This window comes from Lissotriton helveticus, chromosome 10 (assembly GCF_964261635.1).
Source record: "Lissotriton helveticus chromosome 10, aLisHel1.1, whole genome shotgun sequence".
Taxonomy (NCBI): Eukaryota; Metazoa; Chordata; class Amphibia; order Caudata; family Salamandridae; genus Lissotriton; species Lissotriton helveticus.
In genome coordinates this window covers 243,437,997-243,460,830 of record NC_136071.1, presented here as the reverse complement: position 1 = coordinate 243,460,830, position 22,834 = coordinate 243,437,997, and the positions used below count along the sequence as shown (strand labels likewise).

The 22,834-nt window shown below is 41.8% G+C and overlaps 1 protein-coding gene across 3 annotated transcripts in view; it reads right to left on the bottom strand.

The window, feature by feature from the left end:
- DHRS7B (dehydrogenase/reductase 7B) overlaps positions 1-22,834 on the bottom strand; it is a 118,913-nt gene that overhangs the window by 19,652 nt on the left and 76,427 nt on the right. For all 3 annotated transcript variants that reach the window (XM_078665233.1, XM_078665234.1, XM_078665235.1), the window contains exons 3-4: positions 12,398-12,513; positions 3,629-3,839 (exon numbers count right to left, since the gene is read on the bottom strand). In XM_078665233.1, coding sequence (XP_078521359.1) covers positions 3,629-3,839; positions 12,398-12,513 — 327 coding nt within the window. The remainder of the gene's footprint in view (positions 1-3,628; positions 3,840-12,397; positions 12,514-22,834) is intronic.

Sequence of the window (22,834 nt, the reverse complement as noted above, 5' to 3'; positions counted from 1 at the left end):
ACTTATTAAATCGAGCGAAATCAAAGGTGGTCATTCAGGATAAGCCCCATTTCTTCACATCTGAAATCAAAGCACAGGAGTTGTTGGGGAGTTTGGGGTTGGGCTTGGGATAGGTCACTATATTAATTAGAGACAAACCTAGTCGGTCCTATATGTCGGTCCTATATGATATTTCCCATAAATATATTGCTGTATATTGAATCTTATTGTTTGTGAATTATAATGATGAGTATTCATCTGATTGGTTAGCTGGTAGGGTGGTGATTATACTCTTTTGCTTCTCAGGATTTAGTAAGCATTCTATAAATAACCCTCAATAAAAACAAGCATTGGAAATGCAATAGGCCTCGCATTGACATTAGTTTGAGTTATTGACATTGTAAATGACAATGTTTTTCTTTTTGTTTTTCATTTGTAAAACATAAAAGCCATTGTTATTTACAATGACAACAGTTTAAAGTCTTGTAAAAGTAATAAATTACCATAATTAAATGCATTATAAAGGCCCGTTCATTTAGATTTAAAAAAATTAAATGTATTTTAAAGTGCAGCGTGTCCTTATTGAATGATAAATCATGAATTTAACTGTGCAAATAATATCAAGGATGGGCAACATATTAAACAAGCATTGGCCTTACCAATTGGTTTCACCTTTTGCGTGTTTGTACAGTATCGGGGCACACACTGAACAGCATCTTTGTACAATGATACGTAGACAACACTGCCCCTGCTATTAAATGGAGCAGGGCAGGAAATATGTTATTAATATTCCCTTTTTCACGCTTAACAGACACGGATGCGGTTTTAAAACACGCTGAGACGCAGTGTTTTTTTATGTCAATTAAGCGCTTCCGTGGATGTTGTTCAGCCACAGCAGCGGAGCATGCTATCACAGGCAGCACCAGCTGTTTTCAGTGGCAAACAGCAACTCTTACATAGCGAGTACGAATGCTTCTGTATTTCCATTTCAACAGTTACCAGGCCTACTTAGATGCTGTTTATAAAAAATCTACTTTTAAACTGACAGAGTCCTGAAAACCAATTACTTGACCAAATTGAAATGAGTACCTTAGAGGGAGCCATTAAAATTCAAACCCTTTCATTACCAGGTAGCACACAGATCTTAGCAGCAGGCGCACTGACCCTTTGAGACAGATCGACAAAACTGCCTATGCTATTAAACGGAGCAGGAAAGGAAGAATGTTATTAATATTTCCGTTTTTGCTCAGCACGGACGTGAATGCAGCTTTAAAACACACTGAGGCACAGTGTTTTGTTTATGTCAATTAAGCGCTGCTATGGACGTTGTTGAGACACAGTATCGAAATATGATCTCACTGGGCATGGAGCAGCGACTGCTGCAACCTAGGAAATGTAGTCAGTAGCAAATAGTTTTCAGAACTTCTGATGCGCGTAGCTTACTGTTTCTGCTATTATAATATGCATCACGCCAACAACAGTGTGACATGTTCTAATCAATTTTTTTATTGGTTTTTCAAAGTTTGCATTGGTGCAGCGCTCATTAAAGTATTTAAAAGAAAACATAATTTAGAGCGCATAGAGCTGCAGCCGCCATTGTCCCCATCAGTTAGTGTCCATTTTGTAAATAGTGCCTGCTGATCAACTAATGAAGGAGACAGTATAACGCCGCAAGTAAAAGATCCATTTTGGATGGGCCGTACTAAAAGTGGACCGGGTGGTAACCAAAAAGCCTCTTTTTCAATCAGAGGCCAGCGTTTTGCATAAATAATGACGCTAGCCAATCGGATTGATGGGCGGGGCGGGGCGTCAAGTACCCTTCCCAAACCGTATCGATAACAAAAAGCCCTCGTAGAGCGAGGAGCGCATGCGCGCTCCAGCGCTAGGTCTGCGAGACCTAAAAATGTAAATGGAGACTGCTTCACCTGAAGGGAGTGTGAGGTATTTCAGCTACAAAGAGTGAAAAAAGTCAGATTTTCTAATTTCACTAGCCAGAAAATCCATATTCCAAGCCTCATATAAAAACACCTTAAGTTGGCAAAGCAAATGAGATTACCAAAAAAGGTGAACTGAAGAGGAATGAAATAGGGAGTTATTATACAGTTTTACAAACGTTCAGCCTCTGATATCTACTGCTCCTCCACTCCTCAAGAATCCCTTATTTTTTTTTTAAACTTTGGTTTTAAAGTGAATCCACTGTGGCAAGTTAACCATGGTAACACCAGTGATATTCCAACACTGATTTATCAGTTCTCCACATTTTACAAAACGTTTTAAAGCTGGCAACCTACTCCCATAGAATCTGACACCTGGACAACTCCAGCCCTCTGCCTGTCTGCCAAGAGCTGTGCTGCCTTTCTCTTCTTTGCCACCTCACCTTATTGGTTTTTACTCTGCAGTATACCAATTCAACATGTTCCCATATAAGGGTAGGCAAGGTACATAGGACAGAGGACATACTCAAGATAAAATGATAAATCTAACATTTAACAGCAAAACTATTTCTCCAGCTTCTGATTAGTTTAGTTGGGGAAGGGAAACAGAAATGGAGACACCAAAATGGTACATGATATTTCTCAACTACTTGCCGTAAAGCACTTCAGCGCCTCATCAATGGTAATAAGTGTTGTCTAAATGCAATTTCAATACTATAGTCTAAACTGTAAATATTTAAGCAAATAACAAACTCTCCATCCATTATTGGTTCAAATATGTAGTTGCTTTTGTCCTGTCACCATTTGCAGGAAAGGCCGATTTTAAGGAAAACCAGTCGAAATGAATGTGGCTTCTGAGGACCCTGATCTCAGGTCCCCAGTGCAGGTGCAGTGCTTGCCCATGTTGCCCCTATGCAGGCAGATCAGCGCAATTCTTATGAAGCATGAGAAAAGCTGTTGGCGGGCTCGCTGAGTACACATCCCTTTCATTGATTTGGTAGCCGATTCTAATTAGCTGGTCAGAAATATTTCCCAGATCTTTCCCTGGAGAGTGAAAAGAATCATTAAATATTCAGTTAGTAGGTTGTGTGACACCCGTGTTCAAACAGATCATCCAGGAGGCATGTTATCTTGTTGCATCCTTCCAACCATTCACATGCACACAGTGACCCAGAATCAGGTTGAGGATTTTGTTCCATTAGTCAAAGAGTTTGACCTTAATTTGGCTTGTGTATTAGGAAACAAGAATGCTCATGCGGGTACCACTATATGATATGGAAAGGCAGGTAAGAGAAGGTAAATTTAAATGTCAAAACATTTAAGGAAACCCAGAGAAAAAGGAGAAAATGATGACTAATACATTAATCAGAATGACAGATAAAAGAGAAAGATTACATACATGTTCAATCAGACCTCGATTCTAACATCAGGCTAAAAAAACATTGGGTAGCCAATGGTACACATTTTTTGATGTTCAATATTACTAAATGTTTCATGTATTGTAATTCTTCTCACCTATAACTAAAAGTGCGAAACGCAGGAGAATGCTATTTGCGCATGATTCTAAAACAGCGCTGTAGATAATCCCTGCAGAAATATTCTTTAAACCCATTTACCACATAGCCCCGGGCTCTCACTGAGGCCAATTGAGGAGCCACATAAGGGTTTTCATAAAAGGACAGATAAGAAGTGAGAGACAAGAACAACTCATGCACCTTTTGTTAAAGCGATAGGCCCAAAATAGTTGGTTTCCATCACCATTTTGTCAACGTCCACAGCAGTGTCCAGAATTGTGCCTCGATAACTTATGCCAGCGTTGTTGATCAAGATGTCCACATTTCCAACACATTTCAGGATCTCTTCTGCAGCACTCCAAACTGCTTCAATGTCAGCAAGGTCAAAGGTCACTGTGTGAGGCTTGTGAATCTACAATGGACCAAATGTAAAATTCTGAGAATTCAGGTGAGCTGATGGAACACAGCCCTTTTTCAATAATAACGTTGGCTTTAACAAACATCCAACACCAACATTGCCAAAGTACTATTTTCTCAAATACAACTGTCATTCACTCAATAGAAGATGAGTTTCTAAAACCATAACCTAAAAGATGTCTCCATTAAGCTGCCTCCAAATATGCAGTTGCTTCACTCTATAAAAAAAATGTAATGTAGCAAAATTAAGAAGCTTCACTGTTTATACAAATTTGGCATTAGAGCATTGGAACTATATTTATTGTACATTTATAAGACATGAATGCCCCAATCTGGCTCTTTCAGGAGCATGATGTTCTTGCAAATCCTGAGGAGATTTGGACCAACTTTGGCCAGAGACACACTGCTAGCAGAATATACCATCTGTGCCCAACCTCCTGTTTAACCTTCCCTTTGTAATCCTATGTAGAAAAAGACTCTCACCCAGTCACTGTAGTTAATCAATATTTTAGAACTTTTTTCCAAGTGCCCTTTGAAGCATTATCAATTCATGTTGTTTAAACGCACTCTTGAGTTTTCATCAAATTAATATTTACCACGTGAAGGACACCCAACAAAAATAAAATGTGACTGCAGAGTGGGTAAAATGATTTTGGACCTAGATGTGCAAGATCTGCAACAACACGGTTCATCAAGGGATGGAATTCCCCGGGAACCCCCGAATGCTTGAGAGACCAGCTTAGTCAGCCACTAAAATCTGAGGGGTTACTTTATTGGGGAGATCTAAAATGGCATCAAGCCTACCGAGTTGGGAAGTGCTGTGTAATTGTACCGGGGGCAAGTAACAAGGTTCAAGTATTACCAAGTCTGTTCCTGGTGGGCTTCACAGGCCTGGGTAGAGGAGGAAGAGGGCTCCTGGCTGGACCAGGAGATGATAGCAGGTTTCCTGAAAAAGGAAGTCTCCTTGTGTTATTGGGCCTTGGTGGAGGCTGATGATGACTATCTCTGATATTACTAAGCTTTGGGCAGAAGTACTGGAGGGTGGAAATCCTAAGCAGGTCTGGCTTGACTCTTTCTCTATTTTACGAGCTGTGGTGAAACCCGCTGCACTTAAGCGTAACCATCTTTTCACTACTTATAGAGTTTATTGGTCTCCAGCCAAGTTGTCAAGAGCTACAGGAAACCCGTATGTATGCCCAAGAATGCATGCTCTCATCTGCAGATGATATCCACATGTTTATGACAGATCCGAAGATTGCGTGTTACCGGACTGAGATATGTAATTTCCTTGCGGAGGTAATGGTTCGACAAATTAAGGTATGCCCTAAACTTTTATTCTTTGGGCTCTATCAAAAGGGTCCAGCTTGAATGAATTATGTTAGCTCCAAATATATTTACTATGCAACACTCCTTGCAAGACGGAGATTTGTAGACTTTGGAAATCTGGAAGGAAGTCCACCTTGCTATTCTGACTGTCTTAAAGTATTATCTCCACAAGTCAGTCGGATATGGCCTGCGACCCTAGAAGTCGGGAGAAAGTATGGATATTGTAGGTGGAGTGGAGACAGCGCTACAGTAGGTCCGATGATTAACCCAAAATTACTGTCGGTGCTGGCTCCTTCTGTTTCAGGCCTATCTGAGAAGGGATGTAAGTGGAAACAGAAGTATTCTTGTGTGGTAAAGTTCTTCTCCATGCCTTGGCAACTGTGATAAGAGTAATACCAGCAAGAGAGTAGGCAGAATGAGGGAAACATTATTTTTTTTAAAAGGGATGGATTTCCATTTGGTATAAAATTGATACGAACAAGGTCCATCGATAGACCATAGTCCAACCAGCTCAACACTTTTTAGAGCTGGAAGGTAAAGCACGCTCACTGTGGTCTGCTCCTTTCAGCTCAGAAAGGCTGCTTTATGTATGCAACTGAAAGTCCACAGTGATTGGCTTGAAACTTCGATATTTAGGTCATCACCCTGAGGAAGAATAGAGCAAATAATGAGAATACTGAGAAAAAACAATTTTGTAGAAGTTTAATATGAATCACTCTTTGTGGTCCTTATTAGTTGAGGGTTTGTCATCGTTCAAACGTGATGTCATGAGAAGGAGATGTTTTGAAAACAAAGAGCTAATGGAAGAAAAAAAGATATCCTTGAATGAAATTTAGGAACTAGATTGTTGTCTTCATTAAAGAAATCCCTATGTATCCAGTTGATACACAAAAACGAAATGAATTGTGTTTTGCTCCGGTAAAATGCTAGGAACACTTAAAACATTTAATTTTAGAAATGAAAAAATGTTCATGAGAAAAAGAAGATTTACATAAATAGTGATAAATCAGTGCATGACATGATGAGCCAGATGAGTGTACAATGCACTTGGTTAAAGTGGTCACAATTTGCAAAACTACTTTTACTGAATGCCTTGGTATTTTGCAAACTGAACTATTTGCTAATAGAATGGTTCACAAAAAAAGAATCTTATGGTGTGTCAATTCAATCTACCGAATTAATATTAATGAGGAAGGTGACAAATTGTGACCCACTTCGATTAGTTGCTATCACTGGAATGGTGGCAAGCTGGGGTAAGTAGACCATTATGCCTGTTGTTGCTTTTAAATAACATGTATTGGCAAAGCCAAAAGGTCTCACCTATGCAGGCGCTACTGGCTTGGACAGTGTGTTTTAGCCAAGTTGTACACCAGCGTGGCTGCTGTCCAGCATGGCCAAAGGTTTGAGGCATACAGGACAGTGGCATAGAGTAGACTGGTGTAGAGTGGAGTGTCGTAGGTTAGAGTAAAGTGGTGTAGAGTGAAGTAGCATAGAGTGGAGTAGAGGTGCGTATAGTGGAGGAGCATCGAGTGGAGGGGGCATAGAGTGGAGGGAGGGGGAGGAAAGTGGAGGGAGGGGGAGGAAAATGGAGGGAGGGGAGGAAAATGGAGGGAGGGGGAGGAAAATGGAGGGAGGGGGAGGAAAGTGGAGGATGCATAGAGTGGAGGATGCATAGAGCGGAGGGGGCATAGAGCGGAGGGGGGCATAGAGTGGAGGGGGCATAGAGTGGAGGGGGCATAGAGTGGAGGGGGCATAGAGTGGAAGGGGGCATATATAGAAGAGGGGGGCATAGAGTGGAGGGGGGCATAGAGTGGAGGGCGGCATAGAGTGGAGGGGGCATAGAGTGGAGGGGGCACAGATTAGTAGGGGCATAGACCAGAGGGGGCGTAGACCAGAGGGGGTGTAGATTGCAGGGGCACAGAGTGAAAGGGCATAGACTGGTGCAGAGTGGAGTGTTGTGTGGATTGGCGTAGAGTGGACTGTTGTCGAGTTGAGTAGGGTGGCGTAGGACAGAGTGGAGTAAAGTGTTGTGGAGTGGAGTACGGTAGAGTGGAGTAAAGTGTCACAGAGTGGAGTAAAGTAGTGTAGATTGTCATGGAGTGGAGTGTCGTAGAGTGGCATACAGTGTCAGAGTCGGTGGTGTGACACAGAGTGGAGGGGTGTAGAGTAGCATGGCATACCCTTGTTTAGTGTAGTGCTACAGATTAGAGTAGAGTGGAGTGGAGTAGCGCAGAGTAGAGTAAAGTGTCACAGAGTGGAGTGACGTAGAGTGGATGGGCATAGAGTGGAGCTCCGTAGAGTGGAGGGGTGTAGAGTGGAGTAAAGAGTCAGAGTGGAGTAAAGTGGCTTAGAATGTCAGAGTGGAGTGGTGCAGAGAAGCATAGAGTGTCCTGGAGTGTCGTAGTATAGAATGGCATACATTTGAGGGTCGTGGAGTGTCATGGAGCAGAGTGGACTAGAGTGAAGTGGTGTGGAGTGTCATACAGTGTAGTGGCATAGAGTGGAGTGTCGTAGAGTGGAGTGGGGTAGAGTGTAACAGAGTGTCATTGAGTGGCGTGGAGTTGAGTGGAAGAGTTGAGTAGAGTGCTGTAGAGTGGAGAGGTGTGCAGCACAGAGTGAAGTAAAGTGTCGTGGAGTGGGGTGACGTAGAGTGGAGTACAGTGTAAAAGTTAAGTGGCGTAGCATGGCCTGCCAGGGTGGACTATGATAGCACACAGTGTCGTGGAGTGACAGAGTGAAGTGGCATAGAGTGGAGTGATGTGTAGTGGAGTGGAGTGACGTAGAGAGGAGTGGAGTGGCGTAGTGTGGAGTGGCGTAGAGTGCAGTAGAGTGATGTAGAGTAGAGTGTAATGGAGTAGTGTCTCATAGAGTGGAGTGGAGTGTTGCAGAGTGGCCTCAAGTGAATTGGCATAGAGTGACGTAGAGTGGAGTGGCGTGGCACAGATTGGAGTGATGTAGAGTGGAGCAGAGTGCCGGAGAATGGAGTATCACAGAGTGGAGGAACGTAGTTTGATGTTGAGCAGAGTGGCGTAGATTGGAGTAGCACAGACCATAGTAGAGAGGAGTGGCATAGAGTGGAGCAGAGTGGCGTGGAGTGGCATAGACTGGAGTGTTGTAGTATGGAGTGGAGTGTCGTAGTGTAGAGTTGAGAGGAGTGTTGTGGTGTAGAGGGGTGTAGGGTGACATAGTGTGTCATTGACTAGATTTTTGTAGAGTGGACTGTCATAAAGTGGAGTTGCATAGAGTGTTGTATGCATGGTGTTATGTTATCTGCATTTATAGAGCGCATGGCTGCCCCAGCAACAGGGCGTCCCAGCGCTAAATCAAACCGAAGCGGACAGTGAGGCAGGTAGGCTACGCCCAATGGTCTTGCATGCCGTGGGCAGCAAGGGGAATGGAATTCCAGAGGGCCGGTGCCAATGCCCTGAATGAGCGCACCCCCTGCTCTTGTCCTGTGAACTCGTGGGACACAAGCCATGTGGAGGTCTGCAGAGTGCAGGACTTGGGCCAGAGCATTTGCCGAGTACAGCTCACTCATAATTTGCGGACTCAGGCCATGCAAGATCTTGTGTGTGGTGCAGAGAGTCTTAAAATGGACTCCCTGTTCTATAGACAACCAGCGAAGCTGCCGAAGGAGGTCGGTGACATGGCAATGTGTAGGTAGAGCAAAGAGCGTGCGGGCCGCTGCGTTCTGTGCCCATTGAAGTCTTTCGGTAACGGTTTTGTTGGTGCCCAGGAGTAGCCCATTACAGTAGCCTAGTTGTGACAACACAGTGGCTTGGACAATCATCTAACGGATAGATGTGTCAAAGAATCCCAAAATGGGTTTCAGGCCACGTAAAATATACCAAAACTAGTGCCCGCCACAGCTTTAGCCTGTGCCTCGAACGAAATGGAGCTGTCCATCAGAATTCCCAGATTCTTAACCACACTTTTCGGCTGGGGGGAGGGGGGCGGGGGGTGGCAAGGGCCACCATTGAATGCCCCATAGATGGTAGTTGTCAGCCATCCATTCAGAGATGGCCGTGAGGTTGCCTTGTAATTTCGCCTGATCTTGCTTAGAGGTGTTGGAGAATGTGAACACCAATTGGGTATCATCAGCGTAGGATACCATAGCCATGTTCCAGGCTTTGGCCAGAAGGGCCAGGGGGCGGACATAAATATTAAATAGAGTGGGGCTCAGGGCAGATCCCTGGGGAACACCACAACCGAGAGGATGGACATTAGAAGTGAAAGGAGGGGCAGAGACCTGAAAAGACCGATTGGTCAAAAAGGATGCGTACTAGGCTAGGGCCTTGACCCCGATCTCCTCTAGACGACGTAGCAAAATCCTGTGGGAGACAGTGTCGAAAGCTGCGCTATGATCCAACAGGATCAGTGCTGAGGTTCTGTCCTCATCCAATGCAGACCGTAGCTCCTCTGTATTTATTTATTTATTTTGAAAGTTTTATATAGCGCCAACATGACCACAGAGGGTATCAGAGCGCTTTACAGATTATGCAGTAGGACGAGTACATGGAAACACAAATAATCAGCATATCGACAGGTACATATATTTAGAATGTCCAACATTCTGTAACTGCAAGTAGTGTAGATTCCGTGCTATGTCCAGCCAGGAAGCCGTTTTGAGACCGGTCTAGGATCGAATTAGCTTCTAGGTCTTGCGTGAGGATGGAGTTGACATGGGACTCCGAGATTTTGGCAAGGTAAGGGAGCAGAGATATTGGGCAACCGTTTTCAGGTAGAGACGCATCCAGTATCAGTTTTTTTAGGAGGGGGATGACTTTGGTATTCTTCCAGGACTTAGGGATCACTGCCACTGAAAGCGACCTGTTAATCAGCTCCCGGCCCACCAGTAGAAGGCAGTCGTGAAATTTTGTAAAAAGATCAGGATTTAAAGGATCCTCAGGGGAGCATGATTTTACCTTGGCCGACAGGGCCTCCATGTCTTTTGGGGACATGGTCCGAAGGTCCTGGAGGGAGTAGGGCATAGCGACCAAGAGTGTATTCCTCCGGTGATCGGGAAAAGTCTTCCCCGGACAGAATGCGCTGTAAATGCGTTTCACTTTCCCAATAAAAAATGTGGCCAGTGTCTTGCATTGCAAATTGGAGGATATTGTGTTATTGGCAGTAGGCGGGGTTTTTACGATTTCTTTCATAAGTGAAAAGACGGTTTTAGTTGGGTTCCTGCTTGTAGAGATCATATTAGCACAGAACATTGCTTGTGTCTTCTGGACCAGTTTGTGGTACCGTTTGACTGCGTTCCTATAGATAATCTTTGCTGTAAAATCATAGGAGCTTCTCCAAGTCCATTCTAGAATTTAAAATATTCTCTTTTCCATGGTCAGAGATTAATTGTACCATGCATGAGTTTGGGTACGCTTGACCAGGGCCATTTTGTCCGGGATACAGAAGACTATTGCATAATTGACCCATCCCCTAAAGGCAGCATCAGCTGTCTCTATATCTGTTGGCCATTCTGGGCGATGCGTGTTTAGGGCAGCTGTAAAAATAGTAGGGTCTAATTTGTGCCATGGGTGCCTCAATAAAGGTGGGTAAGGGAGTTGCAGTGGGGAACCATCTAAGCAGAGTCTCAGAGAAATGAGTGAGTGGTCCGTCCACAGCCTCAGAAGTGGGGGAGTCCCTCAACCAGCTGTCTTAACTGGCATGCAGCCATATCTCCCAGGAAGTTGATAGTCTCCTGGGACTCTTGGCAGTCAAGATGTATATTAAGGTCCCCAAAAAGGCTAAAATTGGCTGTAGTAACGCACTGCAATTAGAGTCAACAGATTTTCAATTGAAACCAACATTGCATTTGCACAGACATACCGTTTTACTGATAAAACTATACCGTGCACAAACTATAATGTGTGGAAATGGCATCACCCATGTGTATTGATTTGTTTTGATCATATTAAAATATTTGTTTCCAGCACACTTCAGAATTACAAAAAAAGTATTTCCTTTGAATTTTGCTAATTCTGAAATATCCTGAAATATTAGCACAGTTTATTTACAGACATTTAAATTGTGTTGTGTGCTAGAAACACCAAGCTCCTACGGAAGACAGAGCCTCACATTTGACCTCTGTCTTTGAATGCACAGCATGACGAGATAAGAACACAATTTAAAGGCCTGTTTACAGAAAGAAAGCACTCGTGAAGAATAGAAGGGGCAATGGTGAACAGGCAATGCTCCACGGGAGGGACAAAGACTGCTGAACAGCGTAAAACAAAGCGAGCAAATAGAAAGCAAGCAACTGTGAGTTACACATTCCTCGAAAAACATTTGTCCTCCTCCTAGTTGGAGAATTGTGATCTACAACGGACCTGGAGGGAATATTATCCAAACACCACCAGTCTCACTCCCTGAATGTCCGCGTAACCCGCTGGTACCTCTGTGCAAAGAGAAAGCAGCGTAAAACTGATTAAGAGGGACTATCCCTACTATGGACAGCAAGTGGCCTTTCCAAGTAGCTCAGGCACGCGGCTTGTCTGACACATCGCTGCTTACAGGGGTTGTTGCCAAGCTGATGCCTCGTTACTTCTTGAATTAATCAGAGCGTTGCTATGACCTAACCCCACTCAGGCTCAGAAATGAGTTCTATTTATGCTGTTAGTGATTCCCAAATCAATGAGAAAACATAAATTATGTGTCGGTGGCTCAATGCAACTGTTTCGTCAGGCTGATTATTCAAATTCTTCTTTCATATAATATCGCACTGGGGGATGCACCAAGGCATACTCTTCCAAGCCTAGACAAACACTGTCACATACAGTGCCATCCAGCCAGACTGCCACTTTAAATGCACATTGCAATGGCTGTAAAAATCTTCCACGCATCCTAGGATTTTTGTTGATATCTTGTGGATGTCTAGGGCAAGTAGGGTTGGACCTCCTAGAAACTACACATCTGACATGCAGTCCATTGGCCAGATTGGAGTACTCTGGACAACTTATGTCCACACTGGCTAACACATATCTCTCGGTCTACCCCCCCCCCCATCTCCCTCTCTTTCTTTCTCCACCTTTCCTTCTCTCACTTGCTCCCCCTCTCACTCTCTCTTGCCATCTCTCTCTTTCTCTCTCCATCTATGTAGTACAAGCTTCAGATGGACAACTGCTTGGATCCATTGCAACAAAGCAGCAAAGATTTCTAGGGAAGTACCACATATTGTGCAGATCATGTATTCCAGAGACAGAACTCAAAACATTCTCTTCCAATTACCTTTTCACTTTTAGGTCCAGAGGAGGTCAGTTCCCGCACCAGGTCTTGCAACTTTTCACGGTCTCTGCCACAGAGAACCAATCGGGCACCTGCTTTATAGAACAGTTTGGCACATTCTGCAAAACAGGAAAACAAAAAAATTCTACATAAATGTTTCAAATAATTTTTGTAAATGTGTTCTTGGGAAAAGACACAAAAATGAAAAATAAATAAAAGACAATGTGTCCTAATTCCCAGGCGGTTTCTATCAATATTATAACCAGTTTTGTCTGTTAATACTTCACAAATGCTTTAGACTTACTAACAGTCACAAAATATAGGCATTACAAGTCACTAATAATCTTCTTAAGGGCACACACCTGACTAATAATTCAGCAGTGCTCATTGACAGTTTGTTAATTGTATTATTAATTTCAAGTCATAACATGGCACATTATGTTTTTGCAAAATACCCCTGGCTTTATTTGAGACCCCAGGCTTATCCTCAGGAGAACATACTGTGCAATCCTCAATACTAGTATTTACACACATCAGTATTATTACAAGGACTTCCCTTTTCCTCAAAAACAATTCCACTATTCTCATGTTTATGAACAGTATTTGCAAGAGTATACAAGTGTAAAAGTACATGGCCAATGTTTCTTCTCCATATTAGCAAACCAATGTAGGGGTAATGCGTCCTTAAACTGTTGGACCTTATGTGGTCACATCGACCAATCAAAAAAAATTCTCATACATTATTGAGGATCATAAATAGTCATTTTAAATCAGAAAACAGCACTACAAAAATATAAATACAAATTCCAATAGGAAGCGTTTTCAACAGTCTTTAATTTTCCAACTGTTCTGATAGTCATCGCTTCTTAATTCTTATTTAGATCGTTTATGAAGTCATGCAGATATATTTTCCTATCTTAACCTGACAATCTAATTTAAATCATCAATACAAATTTCTTACATTTGGACCATGACATTTAAGTGTAATACTGGTATATCATAATGATTCCAAGGTTCTCTTCTATATCCATTGTGATTAATATCCTTCAAGTAATCACCCACTCTTCCTCGTTAGAAACATCATGGGCTATATTTTAAGCATGTTATCATGGTTCCCTTCTCATTACAACATCACCATATAACATTAGGTCTATTAGTTAGAGTTCAATTCAATTCAATAATCTTTATTTCGTTGCAATTGCATCATAAAAGATATACAAAATACATAATAGACATGACCACATTATTATCGACAGATGTACAAAAAATATACAGTCAAGAAAAGTGCTGGTGCATAACCAAATAATTACCGTAACCCTACACAGATAAATCATGAGTTGGGGCTTGAAACACACTTCAATAAATATAATTAAAAAGATTGTTAAAATATTTACAATGTTAAAAAAAAGCATTAAATTGAATGATAACAGCCAGTTAACAATTCTCGCTAGATACGCTTAAAATGGCAGAGACAATTTTTGTCTGATGAATTTTACAGCCAAGAGAAATCTACTGATGCCAAACACAATTACTTGACTAGTGTCCGTAATTAATATTCTACCAGCTTCCTTATGCGAAGTTGATCCGATATTACGGCACAATGGCACTATCCATTTCCTTCTTGTTTCTATATAGCATGAACAAAAAAATAGAATGTGAAAAATGTCTTCTCTTGCATTATTTGTGCATAAAGTGCATTTATCGTTGCTAATTTTCCCCCATTTTGTCTCGGTTTCCCGAGTTCTTAGATACAAGGTTTTCGCCAATGGTGGCCGAATCTCATCAAGAAACATTTCAAACTGGGCCACATTTTTTACCATTAAAAATTTTTCAGTTATGGGGCCATGCGCTCCAACGTATACTGCGTCATGGCTCACAAGGGCCCAAAAAGAAAGTTTGACTATTTTCTTTGAGGACACGGTCAAAGATTCTGGCTGGCTCCAAAAATGGGATAGACCCAATTTTGTTAACCATGTTTTGACATGTTTAAACCAAGAAATCTTATTACCAGTATCTAATTTCAAAACTTCAACCAGTCCATTTTTATATTCAATTAACTCAGGGGTAATCCACAACCTGACCCATAACAATAACGGTCTTAATATTGCATGTAGATCAGTGCGTCGTATGTTCATATTGAGGAGTAGGGGTAGTAATGGAGTGTTGTTAGGAACCTTTAGTAATCCCCTTATGAACTTATTCTCCAAGATTTCAAAAGTCTTTCTACACACTGGTCCCCAGAGTTCTGCCCCGTACAAAACTGCTGACTGGACCTTGCATCTAAAAAGCTCTAATGCTGGGGTAACTGCCTTATTTGCACATTTATTATGTCTTTTCAGAATCGGAAGACAATTTTGTTTGAACACAATTTTTGATTTTTCTAATTAGAGTCTCCAATTTAATGATGAATCTAATAGTACCCCCAAATAAGTAAAACTTTGTTCATAATCAAGCTTTTCTCCATTCAGCGTTAGGTTTTTTTAAAAACTTTTATGAGGATTAAGAGCCATATATTTAGTCTTTTTTATATTAATTTCTAACCCTTTTGTGATACAATACTGCTGGAACCTATCTAATAGGATCTGTAGGCCCCGTGGGGTTTGTGAAATGAGAATCGTGTCATCCGCAAAGAGGAGGGACGGTACTCGTTCCCCCCCCAGGCGAGGTGAATCGTTGTCACAATTCTCCATATAAACTGCAATATCGTTGACAAAAAGGGAAAAGAGTGTGGGCGCCAGCACGCACCCGTGGCGCACTCCTCTCTTGATAGGGATTGGATCTGTGAGTTCACCATTTGAGCCCCATCTTACCCTAGCATAATTATTCTGGTGTAACCTAATCACTAGTTTCAATAGGTCACCTGGGAACCCCTGCTTTTTCAGTGATTTCCACAGTAAATCACGAGGAATAAGGTCAAATGCTGCTCGTAGATCTACAAAGGTAACATATAAATTACCTCTGCGGATGATGACATATTTCGAATACAGGCAGCATAGTCTTAATACCTGATCGATGGTCCCTGTCTTTTCCCTGAACCCTGCCTGATACTTAGATAAAACCAAGTTTTCCTCCAGCCACGTATTTACGCGGTTTAGAATGTGCCTGGCATAAATTTTCTGTGTTATATCTAAAAGACTGATGGGGCGATAGTTCGCTGGCTCATCTCTATCCCCCTTTTTAAAAATAGTGATCATTTCTGCCCCGTCCCATGTATCAGGGATATGGTCACCAGCTGCGATGACATTAAACAAAGGATTTAAGTAAGGTGCCCAGATATCAGTATTATGCTTATAAAGATCACCAGGGATCTTATCCAGACCAGGGGCCTTCCCTTGCTTAACAGAAGCAATTGCTGTTTGAGTCTCTTGTATATCAAAGATTACCAATGGGTATTCCTCATTCTCTACCTGGGTTTGTATTTGATTTGGGTTTTCTGGGAGCTTTTCCTCTATAATTTGGGCTGCATATAATGATGTAAAGTGATCAACCCATATGGCTTCGTTTAAGAAAACCTCCCTCGAACCTTTATCTGGTTTGTTCCCTTTGGCTACTAACTCCCAGAACTGCCTGTGATCTTTTGTTTTTGCAGCCAATAACATACTGGACCATAAATCCTCATCCCAGGATGCTTTGGCTGCAGCTATTATCTTATTGTAGCTTTTCCTTTTTGCTTTAAGTTCTACAGAGCCTTTACTTTTTACTGCATTAATCAGGTCGGTTTTGGCAGCTCGGTATTCCCTGTTAAACCAGGGTTTGCCTACAGGTTTTGCATTCACCAACCCGCTCCCTTTCCTAGGTTTTTTAGTGATAAGGTCTAACAGTTTTTTACAAAAGGATTTATGCAGTCCAATGAATTCACCAGGAGTACATTCATCCACATTATAAGATTCGAATATATTCACAAATGTGGAATAAATGTTAGCCAACAGATCTTCTCTTTCAAGAATGTATGCCCATTTGACGGCCCTTCGATTATTGCTTAATACGACATTGTCGCAAATTAACGGGGCTACTGGGCTAAGTATACCCTCAGTAACACCTTGTTCATTCAGCATACTAGACAAAAAACTCATTTCCAACGGAAAGTGATCGCTCTCAAAGCGTTCTCTAACCTTTAAGTCATTTGTACATGGCCACAAATTAAAAGAAACAGAAACATAATCTATCTTGCTCCTACAATTCCCCCTACTAAAGGTAATTGCTTTCGGGGAGTCTGATGGCATGCGCCCATTGCAAGCCCTTAAACCATGGCCTGTGAGCAGCCTTGTGATCTGTAGGGCTAATGTGGTCCCAGGAACAGTTCCATTATTCAGTACTGGTATCCAATTAGCAACATCCTCATCCTCGTACAATTTAACCATCCCCACAATTGGCTCAAAATTGCAATTCAGATCACCACATAAAATGATACTTCCATCTTGATCTAGAGTGTCCATAAACATTTCCAATTTCTCAATACATGGTGATTCCCTATTGGCGGGACATGGTCTGTTGTACACATCTATTAGGTTTATCACCCTCTTATCTCTTGTTGTTAGTTTCAGTCCAAGTATATCTAAGGAATCGGTATTTAACATTTTTACCCCCACATCAATGGTTGTACTGATCCATATTACCAACCCTCCTGAGGCTCGCCCTCTTACTGAAGGGACGGCCGCCACTTGGTAGGTTCTATATCCTATTCTATGGACCTGGTCCGTGGCCCAGGTTTCCTGTAGCACACAGATATCAAATGTGTTCATATAGATGTTCCAATCAGGGTCACACATTTTTGTACCAACTCCAGCGATATTCCACGAAACTAATGTTATCAATGGGGGTCCCTCTTTTAAGGTCTATTAGTTAGAGTTTATTTATTGTAACATTATTATAACATTTAAAGAAAGAAAATAAGCAAAGATCTTTTATTCACCCCTCTCGGGTAACATGACTGAAAAAGTAATATTTTTTCTGCTTTTCTCTTAGATTTGAATACAGTTTCACAAATGTAATTTCCAATTTGACAAACATCAAGCCTTCTTTCATGAAAATGTGTCTCGCAACACTTTTGATTTCATGTGCTTGACTCAAATATCTCAATTATGTTCTGCCAAACTTTGTCTCATAATGTGTGGTGTCTGCCTTACATAACTTAATCCATATAGACATTTTAAAAGGTATTCAACAATGGGTGTTTCGCATGCTGCAGAGTGTGTCACATACATTTTTGCATTTAACTGGATGCTGTATATGATCACTGTATTTATGTTGTGACATTTGGAGTGCTTTAGACATGACTATGTTTCCTTAGTTTTTAATGTTAAATAACTTTGTGTTATTTCTGTCGATATATCAGCTTTTGTTTAAAGATGTATTGTACATTCCTTTTGCAGTTTAATACAGCCGTTGGTTGGTTGATTAGTCAATTCCTTAAGGCTTTCATCATATACAAAGTTAACCACCTTTCCCCAAGTCTAACCTCTTCACCAATTGACGTGTGCGTGGTTCGGATGGCCCCCAGCCGTCCTCTGCACACGCCCACTGTGACGTCGGACGGCCGGGGTCGTCCAACGCATCGAAGAGGCTAGAGTAATGTGGTTTTCAGAACTGGGAAGTCTGCTGTAGGTTTCTAATGAGAAAGGTTTTCTGAATATATCAAGAATAATTTACTCACTGAAGCAGATGGAAAAGGAATTCTGTATGTTTGGTTCAGGGAAGGAAAACCTTTCTCCTGCAGTTGTTAGTCTACATTTGAGCAGGTATTAGAGGTGTTTTGAGTTAAATATAAGTTTTCAATAACGTCTGTTGGTGATTTTGCCTAAGCAGGTCATGGTATTTGATAGCAACAGTCTTGCGACTCTTGCAAACTATTTTGTAAGCAGACTCTAGCTTCAGTAGTCAGCTAGTGTAGTTTCCTAAGCCTTTCGGAGAGGTTTTTCCTTTTCCAATGAACCAAAATAAATTAGACTCCAGTATTTTGGGGTGAGGTACACATATTTTCACTGTATGCATCTGCTGACTATTTCTATATATAGCACAAATTACAACTTTGGAAGATACACATCACATGGGATATACATTTATAAATCAATATTCTATGTAGAACACCCGCAAATAAAATGTATTACCTCAATAGTCTATGGCTCCAACTGCAGAAAAGACAAAACGGGAATGCACACATCATTCTCTACACTGCGCTTGCGTGTCTTAAAACTAGACATAAAAGTACTGTCTTAGACGCTATCTTTTACCAGTTCACCTATGCACAGACTGGTCTTGTATATGTTAAACAAAAAAATAAAAAAATAAAGTAACCGTGAAATGGATATATCTAGGACCTGTATTTGGAAAGAGAGGGCTGTTGGAGACAAAATTAATCGGCGTATCGCTGATAGATGCAAATTAGCATACCCAACTTCACGTGGAAGACTTTGGTAATCACTTGTACATGAAATTGAGGATTCTTTTGTAAGAATTTGGAAAGATTGTTAGAAAGCGTTACAAATACTTGCTAACCTCTCTTGACAGTGCATGGTTCAAAGAAATAAATGATCAAATTCGTTTTTATTTCTTTCTTTGAAGAAACTGATAATGATAATTACCACTTTGCATATAACATTATTGTGCAGTTTTGTAATGCCGTGCATTTTCACAAACATTAACAACTGCCCATAAATAAGAGGGGGAAAAACGAATATTCTTTTTGTTTTTTTGCAACTGCTAATGGTGATAACTATCACGTTACACACAACACCAGAACAGGCTTATTGCTAAGGTTATCGTTAAATGGTCAAGTTTTAATAATCATAGGTGACAGTCAAGCTCTGTAGCCAGTGGCAACACTCGGTTTAAAAAGAAAAAATACACATATTTGCTATGTCACATCTGTCATCAATAAATTATAGGCACCCAGAGATATGATTTTTTTTGTATTTCCATATTCCCACTACTCACTAAGTGAATGGCATACTGCGGGCACTGACGCAATACGTCTCTTGCTGCTGCGTCATGCGTTAATATAATCATGTTACTATGTGGCTTCAATGCAAGTTGGGTGGCACCGCGGAAGTGGATGCAAACCGCTTCAATGTATTTAATGATAAGCTCTATGGTAGCTCCCTTAGCGGGGATGAGAGCACTTGGACGTGTAGATGCATGGTCGGTGCATCCTCCAAAGAGGGTTCCCTTCGGTACTTTACCAATAAGCAGGGATTCATGATTTTGCTTAAAATCAACTGAACTGAATATTGTCATATATACCCAACAAGGTGTGATAAGGAGGACACCACAGCCCTGAAATACTTTGGATAGGGGACGCCGAGCCCCATGCTCAGAACACTGAAATCTCTATGTGTTTAATGTTTCTGTCAACTTATAGAGTGTTTATGCGTAGAGTCTCTATATGAAGAGGCACTCGTGATACAGTGTGAATATGTAATAAATAGCCAATACCAGTGAACTGTGGAACACTTATACCGTGTTTGATACTGACTTCCGTTTCGGAAAAAAAAAACTTGTGACCAAACAGTGAGATATAACAAGCATTTACAATGCAACGGTTTCGCCTTTGCAAAAGTTAGAGCTATTGGCATTTTAAAATGACAACATTTTTATTTATGTGTTGGTTTTGAAAACAGATAAATAAATGGCATTGTCATTTACAATGCCAATAGCTTAATCTCTCGCAAATGCCAAACCCACAGAGAGCCCCCCCACACACACAGAGCCCCCCCACACACACACCCACCGAGCCCCCCACACACCAACACAGAGCCCCCCCACACACCCACACAGAGCCCCCCCTCACACAGCCCCCCCCCCCACACCCACACAGAGCAAAGTGTGAGCCATGGTTCTGAAGAAGTGTAGAAATGCAGCATGTAAACAGGTCAAATTACAGGTCTGAATTACGTTAGCAAAAGAGGCGTTACAGTTTGGGCATGCAAGCAACAATATAAATAGAGACTCGAACGTGGGAAAAAAGGCCAAATAAAGATATAAAAGAAAGATAAACACTAAATCAACATGCCCTGGACCCACAGAAAAGAAAGCAAAATGTCAAAAGTCGAGCGGAAAGGTCCAGCCGCAGCAATTTCGGGAGGCGAAAATGCTTAAAGCTTACTTGCGGGTCCCAGGAACAAGGCCCAAAGCACAGTAGGGGGCCAGGTCCCATACATCCAACGCAGATGGCACTGCAGTTGTCTAGTCTTGATGTGTCCATTGCAAGAACCAATGTGGTCCATGTGGATTGTGGCGGGTGGCAATCTTCATATACCTGTTCACCTGAGGTACGAATGATAGATCAGAGTCCACAATCATCTTGAGGACCAGTTTCCTTAAGGATGCAACTCCTAAACCTAAGAGAACTTGACAAACCTCTCAGCCCAAGAGCTAAAAAAAAAAACTTAAATCAGTGTATACAAGAAGCACTAGAAATTGCCTTCTCTTCTGCGCGTGAAATCCATTCCGATGTCAAACCTCCAGTAGAGGGCAGAAAAATATCCTAATAAACTCTAGCAGATCTCGCTCGAAAAAAAGACACAACCCTCAGGTAGAAGCAAGCATTAAGAGGAACTCAGGGACGTGAGCAGGAAAGAAGAAACATAAAGAAAGGTAATGTCATGTCCTCCATGGAAATTCAGCAGCTCTTCTTCGTGTGCTTACTCCTGCGTGAAGTCGGTTATGAAAAAACTACGGAGCCATTAAAAACGGACTATGATGGGAATCGAATCCAGGTGCTTTGCATTGCCACGGAGCACACATGCCATTCCTGGGGGTGCGAATAACAACCCAATAAAAATACTTCTCAATGCACTACTGTAACCTGATGTACTGGGATGAAACGGTTCTAACGGTTAATGAAATACACATTTTGAATTTACTTTATCATATCTTAAACGTTTGCTGCAAGATTCAATTAACATTTCAAGAAACATTTTCACGTGTATTTAACATGTTTTTATGTTGAGTGGAGTCGAGTAAACAGCATCCCAGTGCTTCTTTGAACCTTGGGGGGGGGGGGAGGGGGGGGGCATGTAAAGGGTCGGGAGGGCCGCATGCAGTCCCTGGGCTGTACTTTGAGTATCACTGACCTAAATAAACCATTAAACATTTGATTTGTTTCAGCATTCCGACAATCATCTGTTCTTTTTTCTTTTGCTCATCCCCTCCCAAAAGTAAGTTACATCACAGCTCACAAATCACCAGGCCTGTCCTGAAGGGGTCTATATACTAAAACATGATGTCACCGACAGTATATGCTGAAAAATTAATTTTGCTAGTAGCTTTATGTAAATAGTCTTATTTTAGTTGAGCGCCAAAGATGCCACAGAAGTGCCAGTTGTACCTTTTACTAGACAGATAACATAACACATGGGCCAGCATATGTTGTCAACTACAGTTTATAGTGAACTACGTGAATGCAGATTCTATGAGTCTATCAGTCAATCCTTTATTCAAGATGTGGAGCTCAAGCGAGGTCCGCATGAAAATAGTAGCTTTACAACGATCTGATACAAATGTATGCGTCAACTATGGATGTGGGACTAGACGGTCTGTAAACAGAAGTATGTAGCAGATGTGCTCATATATTTGGAATGTCCGCCTTGTTCTAAAGCGTGTGGTTTTATATTAAGCCCGTAAGTTTTAATAAGCGAAATTCGCTTGTTTTCAAGCGCGCCCGTATGGGAAGAGAATGTGTAGTTGGTCCCTGAACATCCCGCGCCTATGGGTAGCTGCATGTTATCCGTGCAGTGTATCTTTCACTGATATTTGTATCTGTGGAGTCCCTGAGACACTACAGTCTGAGACTTTGTATGTTGTGCGTAAGATAGCCAAGAAAAGCAGGTATATAAAAGAGTGTGCTGGTGGGTGCCATCAATGTTGGTTTATTGCGGTCGTCTATAAATAAAACCTTTTATCCGTGTGGTCCATCCTTAGGTGCAGCATTCTAAGACCCGTGAACATGGAGCTCGTCAGTGTGCGTTTCTGCATAGCGCCAGCGGGTGCCTTCTAAAGCAAAGATATGCTTGGGGTGTATACCAATTAAGGTTGTAAAGTGGGCGTGTGAATAGTTGGGTGTATAAATGCCGCTTCCAGATATCTGCATTTTTTATCCGTAGGTTCTTAAATAGGCTTTGCTGGAGTCTCCTAGCGTCGATATAAGTCTAGGCTAATGCACGCTTCCTATAGAGTGCCTAAGTGGTGCCCCTATAGGAGAGTGTGCTAGAACGCGCCGTCAAATGGGTTCTTAGGAGGGAAACTGCTGTGTTCCTTCCGATATGCAGCATCCACAGATGCATGATATGACCTATATCTATGTGTCTCTGCAGTGCGCAGTTGTATGTGCCTGAGACGCATGGCAGAATGGGAAATGTAGTCACGAAAAGAGACAAACCCCACTTCTCCTATTCACTTTGGGAGTTGCAGTACTAATAGAGAATGGCGATTTGGCCTCAGGCA